At 47.1% G+C, this 14,128-nt stretch overlaps 1 protein-coding gene across 1 annotated transcript in view; it reads left to right on the top strand.

The window, feature by feature from the left end:
- cspg4ba (chondroitin sulfate proteoglycan 4ba) overlaps window positions 1–13,594 on the top strand; it is a 69,208-nt gene extending 55,614 nt beyond the window's left edge. Inside the window, exons 12-15 of the mRNA XM_071354260.1 lie at window positions 1–167; window positions 8,792–8,975; window positions 9,257–9,579; window positions 11,335–13,594. Of these exons, the coding sequence (XP_071210361.1) occupies window positions 1–167; window positions 8,792–8,975; window positions 9,257–9,579; window positions 11,335–13,095 (2,435 nt within the window). The 3' untranslated portion in view covers window positions 13,096–13,594. The remainder of the gene's footprint in view (window positions 168–8,791; window positions 8,976–9,256; window positions 9,580–11,334) is intronic.
- Window positions 13,595–14,128: the final 534 nt, after the last annotated feature.

Genomic DNA, 14,128 nt, shown 5'->3' with positions numbered 1-14,128 from the left:
GCTCTACAACACCAATCGCCAGGGACAATTTGCAGGCAGTGACCAATGACAAGAGATCCAACCGTACCATTATCTTCAACGTGATTCGTCGACCCGAACTCGGAAGACTGGTGACGCTGCTTGCTAATAACTCTACTGTAGATGTCTCCTCCTTCACACAGACAATGGTGAGAGCAGAGCTGCTGATTTAGGTTTACTTTGGCCTTTTTTAAGATCATAATGAATATGATTACATGGATAAAAAAGGGGGGGGGCTGATCCTAGACCACCACTCCTACTCTGAGACGCTCTGTGAGAATGAACCAAGGAGTTTCTAGGTATTCCCGAGTTAAGAGCACGTAAACAGAACGTCATTCCCTTTTTCAAGCACATTTCTCTCTACGAGTTCTGACCTTGAACTTGAGCATGAGAATAGAATTCTATTCATCCGCTATTCGGATAGGCCGTATTAATGGAGGTGTTTCTACAGGTAGGCCGTATTAATGAAGGTGTTTCTACAGGTAGGCCGTATTAATGGAGGTGTTTCTACAGGTAGGCCGTATTAATGAAGGTGTTTCTACAGGTAGACCGTATTAATGGAGGTGTTTTTACAGGTAGGCCGTATTAATGGAGGTGTTTCTACAGGTAGGCCGTATTAATGAAGGTGTTACTACAGGTAGGCCGTATTAATGAAGGTGTTACTACAGGTAGGCCGTATTAATGAAGGTGTTACTACAGGTAGGCCGTATTAATGAAGGTGTTACTACAGGTAGGCCGTATTAATGAAGGTGTTACTACAGGTAGGCCGTATTAATGAAGGTGTTTCTACAGGTAGGCCGTATTAATGAAGGTGTTTCTACAGGTAGGCCGTATTAATGGAGGTGTTACTACAGGTAGGCCGTATTAATGGAGGTGTTACTACAGGTAGGCCGTATTAATGAAGGTGTTTCTACAGGTAGGCCGTATTAATGGAGGTGTTACTACAGGTAGGCCGTATTAATGGAGGTGTTACTACAGGTAGGCCGTATTAATGAAGGTGTTACTACAGGTAGGCCGCATTAATGAAGGTGTTACTACAGGTAGGCCGTATTAATGGAGGTGTTACTACAGGTAGGCCGTATTAATGAAGGTGTTTCTACAGGTAGGCCGTATTAATGGAGGTGTTACTACAGGTAGGCCGTATTAATGGAGGTGTTTCTACAGGTAGGCCATATTAATGAAGGTGTTTCTACAGGTAGGCCGTATTAATGAAGGTGTTTCTACAGGTAGGCCGTATTAATGGAGGTGTTTCTACAGGTAGGCCGTATTAATGGAGGTGTTACTACAGGTAGGCCGTATTAATGGAGGTGTTACTACAGGTAGGCCGTATTAATGGAGGTGTTACTACAGGTAGGCCGTATTAATGGAGGTGTTTCTACAGGTAGGCCGTATTAATGAAGGTGTTTCTACAGGTAGACCGTATTAATGGAGGTGTTTCTACAGGTAGGCCATATTAATGAAGGTGTTTCTACAGGTAGGCCGTATTAATGGAGGTGTTACTACAGGTAGGCCGTATTAATGAAGGTGTTTCTACAGGTAGGCCGTATTAATGAAGGTGTTACTACAGGTAGGCCGTATTAATGAAGGTGTTACTACAGGTAGGCCGTATTAATGAAGGTGTTACTACAGGTAGACCGTATTAATGGAGGTGTTTCTAAAGGTAGGCCGTATTAATGAAGGTGTTTCTACAGGTAGGCCGTATTAATGAAGGTGTTTCTACAGGTAGGCCGTATTAATGAAGGTGTTACTACAGGTAGGCCGTATTAATGGAGGTGTTACTACAGGTAGGCCGTATTAATGGAGGTGTTTCTACAGGTAGGCCGTATTAATGGAGGTGTTACTACAGGTAGTCCGTATTAATGAAGGTGTTACTACAGGTAGGCCGTATTAATGAAGGTGTTTCTACAGGTAGACCGTATTAATGAAGGTGTTACTACAGGTAGGCCGTATTAATGGAGGTGTTACTACAGGTAGGCCGTATTAATGAAGGTGTTACTACAGGTAGGCCGTATTAATGGAGGTGTTTCTACAGGTAGTCTGTATTAATGAAGGTGTTACTACAGGTAGGCCGTATTAATGAAGAGCTATTGATAAAATCTAGGTAAATAAGCCGTTTAGATAAGGGGATTGTAAATATAAATGACAATTGTTTTATATATATTTTACCGTATGATGTATCATTTTAAATACTGTATTAGCCACTTTCGGTAGCCACCGTCAGTAATACCATAATGTTTTGAAATCTGTTGTGAATTTATTGTAATTTAAAAATATATATATATATAACTGCCTTAGTTTTGCTAAGAGTATCTGCTGCCTTGGCAGGAACTAATGGGGATCCATAAAAAACACCAGGAAGAGTAGCTGCTGCCTTGGCAGGAACGAATGGGGATCCATAATAAACCCCAGGAAGAGTAGCTGCTGCCTTGGCAGGAACTAATGGGGATCCATAATAAACCCCAGGAAGAGTAGCTGCTGCCTTGGCAGGAACTAATGGGGATCCATAATAAACCCCAGGAAGAGTAGCTGCTGCCTTGGCAGGAACTAATGGGGATCCATAATAAACCCCAGGAAGAGTAGCTGCTGCCTTGGCAGGAACTAATGGGGATCCATAATAAACCCCAGGAAGAGTAGCTGCTGCCTTGGCAGGAACTAATGGGGACCCATAATAAACCCCAGGAAGAATAGCTGCTGCCTTGGCAGGAACTAATGGGGATCCATAATAAACCCCAGGAAGAGTAGCTGCTGCCTTGGCAGGAACTAATGGGGATCCATAATAAACCCCAGGAAGAGTAGCTGCTGCCTTGGCAGGAACTAATGGGGACCCATAATAAACCCCAGGAAGAGTAGCTGCTGCCTTGGCAGGAACTAATGGGTATCCATAATAAACCCCAGGAAGAGTAGCCGCTGCCTTGGCAGGAACTAATGGGGATCCATAATAAACCCCAGGAAGAGTAGCTGCTGCCTTGGCAGGAACTAATGGGGATCCATAATAAACCCCAGGAAGAGTAGCTGCTGCCTTGGCAGGAACTAATGTGGATCCATAATAAACCCCAGGAAGAGTAGCTGCTGCCTTGGCAGGAACTAATGGGGATCCATAATAAACCCCAGGAAGAGTAGCTGCTGCCTTGGCAGGAACTAATGGGGACCCATAATAAACACCAGGAAGAGTAGCTGCTGCCTTGGCAGGAACTAATGGGGACCCATAATAAACACCAGGAAGAGTAGCTGATGCCTTGGCAGGAACTAATGGGGATCCATAATAAACCCCAGGAAGAGTAGCTGCTGCCTTGGCAGGAACTAATGGGGATCCATAATAAACCCCAGGAAGAGTAGCTGCTGCCTTGGTAGGAACTAATGGGGACCCATAATAAACCCCAGGAAGAGTAGCTGCTGCCTTGGCAGGAACTAATGGGGACCCATAATAAACACCAGGAAGAGTAGCTGCTGCCTTGGCAGGAACTAATGGGGACCCATAATAAACACCAGGAAGAGTAGCTGATGCCTTGGCAGGAACTAATGGGGATCCATAATAAACCCCAGGAAGAGTAGCTGCTGCCTTGGCAGGAACTAATGGGGATCCATACTAATCCCCAGGAAGAGTAGCTGCTGCCTTGGCAGGAACTAATGGGGATCCATAATAAACCCCAGGAAGAGTAGCTGCTGCCTTGGCAGGAACTAATGGGGATCCATAATAAACCCCAGGAAGAGTAGCTGCTGCCTTGGCAGGAACTAATGGGGATCCATAATAAACCCCAGGAAGAGTAGCTGCTGCCTCAACAGGAACTAATGGGGACCCATAATAAACCCCAGGAAGAGTAGCTGCTGCCTTGGCAGGAACTAATGGGGATCCATAATAAACCCCAGGAAGAGTAGCTGCTGCCTCAACAGGAACTAATGGGGACCCATAATAAACCCCAGGAAGAGTAGCTGCTGCCTTGGCAGGAACTAATGGGGATCCATAATAAACCCCAGGAAGAGTAGCTGCTGCCTTGGCAGGAACTAACGGGGATCCATAATAAACCCCAGGAAGAGTAGCTGCTGCCTTGGCAGGAACTAAATGGGGACCCATAATCCCTAATACAAAAATTAAAATACCAACATACATTTGAACTGTCACTTTAGTGTTAGTTTCCTTACATTATGCATCATTCAATTACATTACGTTAGTTGACGTTTCTTTTGTCTATCACGTCCGTGTAGTTGTTCCTTCATATTAGGCTAACGTAATACAAGTTGTGCAATAATTTGGGACATGTAGGCCCATTGGAATCATTATGGAATGAAGACCATATGTAGCGGTTTAAACCTGGAGCCTGGAGCACGGTTCACGACGACTGGACCGTTGTCATCACAGTTCCATGATGAGTGAGGATTGGTAGATTTTATAGGACTACTGTTCAATCCCCTATTGTACACTTTTCTCATACTAGCCAATGATTATGCATGCCTGGCTGGCTGGGTGCAGTGATTGGTGGAGCTGGGATGGGTTAACGAGGTTATGGGGTTTATTGTTACTGTACTGGGATAGGATACGATGGGCCCGAGCATCTCTGAGAATCAGAATAACTTTTATTCACCAAGAGGTGAAGGATGAGGATTATCAAGGTAGATTTACTACTACTACTACTATTCAACTCTTATTGTACACTTATCTCACCTTACAATATTTCATGGATTTGAACAATTGAATATGTCAACTTTCAGGATGAATCAAACCACTGTATTTTTGAATTACCAATATATTTTCTTTTACATTCCGGGAATGTTTTTTTGGCCCACAAAAACAAAGCGCATATGCAATGCCCTCACTCTGTCATTCAGAAACTTATTCCAGTGTCTGCCTGCCAGCTGAATATCTTTGCCAGCGTGTAGGCTACCTACCCCTCCACCTCCTCGTTCCCCTCCCCCTCCGAAGCTTAGCTGTATCCTACTGACGTTACAAGGGTGATTCAGAAATTAGGGATAGATTTTTCATGATAGAAGAATGGGTTCACTTTTTCAATGCTAGTTAAGGATACTATAGTTACCACGTTTCACATTGGATTTATTAATTACAAAAAGGTAAGACATACAGTGGGGAGAACAAGTATTTGATACACTGCCGATTTTGCAGGTTTTCCTACTTACAAAGCATGTAGAGGTCTGTCATTTTTATCATAGGTACACTTCAACTGTGAGAGACGGAATCTAAAACAAAAATCCAGAAAATCACATTGTATGGTTTTTAAGTAATTAATTTGCATTTTATTGCATGACATAAGTATTTGATCATCAAAAACAGTACTTTTTGGGGGTTCAACCCGGTTCAGAACTTTATTTTGAAGGTCGGAACAGTGGAAAGGAATTTAAAAAATAATGGTTCTGTTCAGAACAAAACGATTTAGAAAATAATTTGGGTTCCAACCCCCGCTGAGAAGTGTGTAAGAAAGGCGTACATTTCTTAAGTCTGAATCGGGCCCGTACTGTTTGGGAAAACATAATATTTACAGCGAGAAATGAACACAAAGAAACTCAACAGGATATAAATTCCAGCACATGCAGGAAGAATGTTGTGTTACATTAACAGGAAGCTTGGTCGGTCATTGTTTTTGATTGAATAAGTCTTCATTTCTTTGGCAGCACTGTTGAGAAACAGAACAGAACTGTGCCAGGTTTTCACTGTTGAGAAAACAGAACTGTGTGGCACGTTCTGACCTTAGTTCCTTTTTTATGTCTTTATTTTAGTTGGGGTGGGCATTCTATGTTGTTTTTCTATGTTTTGTTCTGTTGTTATATTTCTATGTGTTTGGCCTAGTATGGTTCTCAATCAGAGGCAGGTGTCAGTCGTTGTCTCTGATTGGGAGCCATATTTAGGTAGCCTGTTTTCTATTGTGTTTTGTGGGTGGTTGTTTCCTGTGTCTGTGTTTGCACCATACGGGACTGTTTCGGTTGTTTGTTTGTACTTTTGTTAAGTGTTCTGTTGATTTATTAAATATCTCATTATGGACACTTACCACGCTGCACATTGGTCCGATCCTTGCTACTCCTCTTCAGACGAAGAGGAAAACCGCTACAGAACCACCCACCAACCCAGGTTCCAAGCAGCGTGGTAAACAGGAGCAGAGGATTCTGGACTCATGGACATGGGAGGAGATACTAGACGGTAAGGGACCCTCGGCACAGGCTGGGGAATATCGCCGCCCCAAGGAAGAACTGGAGGCAGCGAAAGCTGAGCGGCGGCGATATGAGGAGGTAGCACGGCAGCGCGACAGGCACGAGAGGCAGCCCCCCAATTTTTTTTTGGGGGGGGGCACACGGGGAGTGTGGCAGAGTCAGGTTGGAGACCTGAGCCCACTCCTCGTGCTTATCGTAAGCAGCGTTGTACTGGTCAGGCACCGTGTTATGCGGTTAAGCGCACGGTGTCGCCAGTACGCGCCCATAGCCCGGTGCGCTATAGGACAGCCCCCCGAAAGTGTCATGCGAGTGTGGGCATCCAGCCGGGGCGTATTGTGCCCGCTCAGCGTGTCTGGTCTCCGGTACGCCATTTCGGTCCAGGGTATCCTGCGCCGGCTCTGCGTGCTGTGTCTCTGGGGCGCTGGGAGGGTGCAGTGCGTCCTATGCCTGCGCTCCGCTCGTGCCGGGCGAATGTGGGAATTGAGCCTAAGGGGGAGGTGTGCGTAGTATGCACCAGATCTCTAGTGCTCACCCACAGCCCGGTTCAACCTGTGCCTGCACTCTGGAGTGTCCGGGCTAGAGTAGTTATCCAGCCTTGGGGAGTGGTGCCAAGGCTGTGCACCAGAGCTCCAGTGCTCCCCCACAGCCCGGTCCTTCCGGTGCCTCCAAGCACCAGGCCTCCTGTAGGTCTCCCCAGCCTGGTGGGTCCTGTGGCATCCCCACGCACCAGGCGAGACGCTCCGTCTCCTCCCTCCAGGTTCTCTCTCCAGGCCAGAGCCGCCCATCTGTCCTGAGCTGCCCGGAGCCGCCCGTCTGTCCTGAGCTGCCGGAGCCGCCCGTCTGTCCTGAGCTGCCGGAGCCGCCCGTCTGTCCTGAGCTGCCAGAGCCGCCCGTCTGTCCTGAGCTGCCGGAGCCGCCCGTCTGTCCTGAGCTGCCGGAGCCGCCCGTCTGTCCTGAGCTGCCGGAGCCGCCCGTCTGTCCTGAGCTGCCGGAGCCGCCCGTCTGTCCTGAGCTGCCGGAGCCGCCCGTCTGTCCTGAGCTGCCGGAGCCGCCCGTCTGTCCTGAGCCGCCCGTCTGTCCGGAGCTGCCGGAGCCGCCCTCCTGTCCGGAGCTGCCGGAGCCGCCCTCCTGTCCGGAGCTGCCGGAGTCGCCCTCCTGTCCGGAGCTGCCCCTCAGTCCAGAGGCGCCCCTCAGTCCAGTGGTGCCCTTTACTAGGTTCTCCAATCCAGGGTCGGTGACAAGGGTCGCCGCTCCTAAGGGGTCACAGAAGTGGGCCGAGACTATGGTGGAGTGGGGTCCTCGTCCCGCTCCAGAGCCGCCACCGCAGTAAATGCCCACCCAGACCCTCCCCTATAGGTTCAGGTTTTGCGGCCGGAGTGATTTATTAAATATCTCATTATGGACACTTACCACGCTGCACATTGGTCCGATCCTTGCTACTCCTCTTCAGACGAAGAGGAAAACCGTTACACCGTGCCAGGTTTTCACTGTTGAGAAACAGAACAGAACTGTGCCAGGTTTTCACTGTTGAGAAACAGAATAGAACTGTCCAGGTTTTCACTGTTGAGAAACAGAATAGAACTCTGGCAGGTTTTCACTGTTGAGAAACAGAACAGAACTGTGCCAGGTTTTCACTGTTGAGAAACAGAATAGAACTGTGCCAGGTTTCATTCGGCGTGCATTAGGCTTACACACTAATGCCAGATAAAAAAAATACGTAAGAAAAACATCAATATAGCCTATAGATATGAATTTCCCTTTATTCAACCCGCCGGCCACCCACCCACCCTCATCCACCCAACCACCCACCCACATCCACCCTCACCCACCCACCCACCCTCATCCACCCACCCAACCTTCATCCACACAATATTCAATGACCCTAAACCCACCCGCCTCGCGGATATCACCGCAGGTTATGAGTAAACCCGCGCACTACTCACCCCGGTACACATACAGTAGCAGAGTCAGCGTGGGTTTGAAAAACCAACCCACTGCCCTTCTGGCTCACGTTACCTGTGTAATCTCCACTGTCCTATCCATTCAATAAAACCACTAAAAGTTTTACAAAACAAGAATAAAGCCTTCTGTCAAACTGTCCAATCTCTGTGGAGCAACACCTGACTACAAAGACATGCATTATAAATCTGTTTCCATTCTGAATATCAACTTCAGACAAGATCTTCTCCAGTGGAGGAAGTGACTCATGAGAAGTGTTCATGTCTTGAATTATTAGTGTTTTTTTTAAGAGATGTTTTTTTATACCAAAGTTGTTGATGTTCAGTGTTTTTATTCAATGCTTTCTTTAGTGTTTCGGCTACGTTGAAACAGGGGTACAAAAGTGAGCATATTGTGACCTTGCCTGTCCGATTTATAGTAACACCAGCCTTCACTGATTAGTGGTCTCAGGTGGACCATGGGATGAAGGTTTGCTAAATTGAGTATCTAACTTTTCTCCTTCTTCTCCTTCTTCTCCTTCTTCTTCTCATTCTTCTTCTTCTTCTTCTTCTTCTCATTCTTCTCATTCTTCTTCTTCTTCTTCTCATTCTTCTCCTTCTTCTTCTTCTCCTTCTCCTCCTTCTCCTTCTCCTTCTCCTTCTTCTTCTGTGTATGTCAGGTGGACCAGGGGGAGGTTTTGTACACCCAAAGTTTTGTGGAGTCGGTTGGATGGTCTGCCATGGACTCAATGACCTTCTCAGTGTTTTCCCCACCGGTTGCCCTGGAGACCCAGACCTTCAGGATGGACATCTCCTATGAGAATGCTGGAACCGACCGCAAATCACTGCTCCTCGTTAACACAGGTGTGTCGTCGGGGGAAATCATTGTTAAAATGGGTGAAGATCATGTGCAGCCCAATATGCAATGTTATAAATAATGGTTATTTAAAAAAAAAATAAGAATATTATGCAGTTAAGGGGCAATCGAACAGGCTTCCTCCTGATCGCCTCAGGTATTTATTTTAGTAGTCGAAATGTTAGCCACACATTTCTAATACATTTCATTTGTTCTGTTAATGCTAATCAAATCAAGTTTGGTGAAATGTTAGTGAAGTTAAAGACGCTCGTCTCTCATTGCATTCTAGGTGCAGTGGTGACAGAGGGTGCCAGTGTTGTCATCGACAAGTCCAAGCTGGATGCGTCTAACCTAATGTTCAAGCTGCCCACGCCCCAGCGCAACTCCCATGAGGTCTGGTTCCAGGTCAAGTCTCTACCCCGGCATGGCGTTATCGTGGTGGGAGAGAGGAACCTCAGTGTGGAGAAACCTAACTTCTCCCAGTACATCCTCGACGAGTATGGCATCACGTACCGCCACGACGACTCCGAGACGCGCCATGACAGCTTTGTCTTCGACGCCTGGCTGAACCCCAAGGGAAAGCCGGCCCAGCGCCCTCTAGACGTCAGCCAGGTGTGTATGATATGTAACCTAACTTGCATTTTCCACACATGTAGCCTACTGTCTATGGTTGGGCTGGTACGTGTCTGTTCATATTCAATCATGATTTTGTCTGTATGTACACACAGTGCATTCGGAAAGTATTCAGACCCTTGATTTTTGCCCACATTTTGTTAAGTTACAGCCTTTTCCTAAAATGTATTAAATACATGTTTTTCCTCATAAATCTACACACACTACCCCATAATGACATCACAATACCCCATAATGACATCACAATACCCCATAATGACATCACAATACCCCATAATGACAAAGCAAAAACAGGTTTCTAGACATTTTAGCAAATTTATAAAATAAACAGAAATACCTTATTTACATAAGTATTCAGACCCTTTGTTACGAGACTCGAAATTAAGCTCAGGTGCATCCTGTTTCCATTGATTATCCTTGAGATGTTTCTAAAAACCTGATTGGAGTCCACCTGTGGTAAATTCAATTGATTGGACATGATTTGGAAAGGCACACACCTGTCTAAATAAGGTACCACAGTTGACAGAGCATGTCAGAGAAAAGCCAAGCCATGGGATTGAAGGAATTTCTGTAGAGCTCCGAGACAGGTACAAAAACATTTATGCAGCATGGAAGGTCTCCAAGAAGACAGTGGCCTCCATCATTCTTAAATGGAAGAAGTTTGGAACCACCAAGCTACTTCTTAGAGCTGGCCGCCCGGCCAAACTGAGCAAACGGTGGAGAAGGACCTTGGTCAGAGAGGTGACCAAGAACCCGATGGTCACTCTGACAGAGCTCCAGAGTTTCTTTGTGGAGATGGGAGAACCTTCCAGAAGGACAACCATCTCAGCAGCACTCCACCAATCAGACCTTTATGTTAGAGTGGCCAGACTCTACCATGCCAAGCGTCACGTTTGGAGGAAACCTGCCACCATCCCTACGGTAAAGCAGGGTGGTGGCAGCATCATGCTGTGGGGATGTTTTTCAGCGGCAGGGACTGGGAGACTAGTCAGGATCGAGGCAAAGATGAACGGAGCAAAGAACAGAGAACATTGATGAAAACCTGCTCCAGAGTGCTCAGGACTGAAGACTGGGGCGAAGGTTCAACTGTCAACAGGACAACAACCCTAAGCACACAGCGAATAGCGCAGGAGTGGATTCGGGACAAGTCTCTGAATGTCCTTGAGTGGGCCAGCCAGAGCCCGGACTTGAACACGATCAAACTTCTCTGGAGAGACCAGAAAATAGCTGTGAAGCGATGCTCCAACCTGGCAGAGCTTGAGAGGATCTGCAGAGAAGAATGGGAGAAACTCCCCAAATACAGGTGTGCCAAGCTTGTAGCATCATACTCAAGGATGTAATCGCTGCCAAAGGTGCTTCAGCAAAGTACTGAGTAAAGGGTCTGAATACTTATGTAAATAAGGTATTTCTGTTTTTTTATTTTAATACATTTGCAAAAATGTCTAAATCTGTTTTTGCTTTGTCATTATATGGTATTGGGGTATTGTGATGTCATTATGGGGTATTGTGTGTAGATTGATGAGGAAAAACATGTATTTAATCCATTTTAAAATAAGGTTGTAACGTAACAAAATGTGGAAAAAGTCATGGGGTCTGAATACTTTCCGAATGCACTGTAATTGTGTATGCCGCTAAATGAATTGCCTCATTGAAGACATTGAAGTTCTGCTCTAAACGCTAAAGCAGTTTCTGTGTACATTGGACAATGAAGTCATCTTTTTCTTCTCTATCCAGGTGCTAGAAGAGTGGTTCAACATCACAGTGGTCCCGATCAACGACCAGCCACCCGTCCTGAAGACCAAAGCCCCCAGCCTGAGTGTGGTACAGGGGGACATAGTGGCCCTGGGGCTGCAGAACCTCAATGTGGAAGATCTGGACAACCCTTCAGAGGACATCCAGTACACTGTCGTCAGCAAGCCCGACAACGGCTATCTGGCCCTGGGAGGAAGCCTGAATGAGTCTGTGGTGTCCTTCACTCAGGCTCAGATCAACAGTGGGAAGGTGTACTTTGTCCATGATGGAAGCCAGGCTTCGGGGGTCTTCTATTTCAGTATCTCGGACGGCCACCACGAGCCGGTGTACAAGCTATTCAACCTGGAGTTGACAGAGATCACTATCTCCCTAGTTAACAACACAGGGCTGGCTCTGAAGCAGGGTCAGACCTGTGTAGCGTTAACCCAGGGGAGTCTGGCTGCAGAGACTAATGGGAAAACCACAGCGGTTCACTACCGGATCACCAAGCTGCCGCGGTACGGAAAGATCCTTTGGCTGGACAACCAGGATTTGAGGCAGTTTGAGCAGGAGGACTTAAGGACTGGTCGCTTGTTTTATCAAATGACGAGCTTCACATCTGGTCAGGACAGCTTTGAGTTCACTGTATTTACGTCGGAAGCTAACCTGACGAATCAGGTTGTCAACATCACAGTTAAGCCCCTGGTGAGGTTTGGCAAGAGGGTGAGAATACCCAATGGCATTGTGGTCAAACTCAACGCTGGTTTTCTCAATGCAACTGAGCTGGCTTCTCTAACAGGCAGCGACCCCATCTTCGAGGTCGTGTCCCAGCCAAAGTACGGCAAGCTGGCCCGAGGAAAAGCCAAAGCTGGTATGAAAACGGAACCGGTGGAGTCTTTCTCCTTTCAGGATGTGAAGCAGGGGAGGTTATCCATCGAGCTCAATGCTAACATGACTGAAGTGCAGGAGCTGAACGACTCGTTGGTTTTTGTCGTGAAAGCGGAGAACGTCCCACCTGCCAAGGGAGAGTTCCGCTTCACTGTCGTTCCGTACGATCCATCACTAGTCAGAAGAACAGAGAGTCCCATCCTGACCACCAGCAGTCTTTTCTCTCAGTCTCTGAACCAAACGAACCAAACGACAGTGTTTGGTATTGGGACAGCACTACCCTCCCTGTCCACCTCCTTCCTCTCCACTCAGAGACCCAGCAAGACCCACCAGAAGTTCAAAGGTCGCAATTACTGGGGAAACACCAACCGCAACGACTCGACAGGTACAACTTTGGGCAAACCCACCATGGGTAGAGGAGAAGACCTTTCTGAGATGCCCTTTATGATGACACCGGTCCGAGTAGAGTCATACCCACAGAGGACTTCCAACCCCCTATTGGTGATCCTACCTCTCCTGGTCCTGCTCCTATTGGTCATCATCCTGGTGGTGCTGTTTCTACTGCTGAGACGCAACAGGAAGAGGAAGCAGAAACCTCTGACCCTGAAACCGCTGCCCTCGCCCTCAACCCCACCGGCCTATCACGACCAGCCGCAGAGGAGCGCGGCCGTTCCCACGGTAACAGTGACTCCGCTGAGCCCAAGCCGCCCTGGAAGTCCTGCCTTGGACAGGCCGCTTCCTTTCGCCAATCAGGACTCAGTTAGCAACTCTGCATCACTGCCGAGCTGCTCATTGAAAGCTGTAAATCCAGAGAGTTCAGACCAGGTCATTAGGACCACACCCCCCACTCTACAGCAGAATCAGTACTGGGTATGACCCTGTAGCTGCTGCCACCTAGGGGAGGGATGGGGAAGTGCACTGTCTACCCTGTACACTAACATCCATTCCTTACACCCCCACCAGCCCCACTCATGGTTAAACTGTAAACCATGACACTAAGCTATTAGTTGTATCTGACATAATCAAAGCCTTTTCTACTTAGGCTGGTAGAGCACAATCAGTACAGGAAATTAGAACTGACAACCACTTTAAAACACAATCAGTAACTGGTAGCCTATAACTGAGCAGGTAAGTGACCGCTAGTCCGCCTCACCTCAACAACCTCTGAAACAGTTCTGGCTGGCTGGAAACATCATTCATGTTCTGTAGTACTATTGCAGAAGTTATCCCTCCAACCGTGACCCAGTGTGGGAAAGTAAAGTGCAGTGTGATGTGGGTGCAATTCAGATCACGGCCTTAGTAAGTATCCCGGCCGTAGTGACTCGATGTGTATAACTAACATGTTCATATTTGATGTTTGCTAGCATGATTGCATGATGTTTGCTAGCATGATTGCATGATGTTTGCTAGCATGATTGCATGATGTTTGCTAGCATGATTGCATGATGTTACTAGCATGATTACATGATGTTGCCCCCCTTCAGAGGACACATATTGTATATATTTTGTGGTTTTACAGCTTGTCTGCTACATATACATGTATTTTACATATACATCTATGAATCTCCATTAGTTCCTGCCAAGGCAGCAGCTACTCTTCCTGGGGTTTATTATGGATCCCCATTAGTTCCTGCCAAGGCAGCAGCTACTCTTCCTGGGGTTTATTATGGATCCCCATTAGTTCCTGCCAAGGCAGCAGCTACTCTTCCTGGGGTTTATTATGGATCCCCATTAGTTCCTGTCAAGGCAGCAGCTGCTCTTCCTGGGGTTTATTATGGATTCCCATTAGTCCCTGTCAAGGCAGCAGCTACTCTTCCTGGGGTTTATTATGGATCTTCATTAGTCCCTGCCAAGGCAGCAGCTACTCTTCCTGGGGTTTATTATGGATCCCCATTAGTTCCTGCCAAGG

Source organism: Salvelinus alpinus, chromosome 19 (assembly GCF_045679555.1).
Source record: "Salvelinus alpinus chromosome 19, SLU_Salpinus.1, whole genome shotgun sequence".
In the NCBI taxonomy this organism is placed as follows: Eukaryota; Metazoa; Chordata; class Actinopteri; order Salmoniformes; family Salmonidae; genus Salvelinus; species Salvelinus alpinus.
The sequence above is the reverse complement of the archived record's forward strand: the minus strand, read 5'-3'. Positions and strand labels throughout refer to the sequence as shown.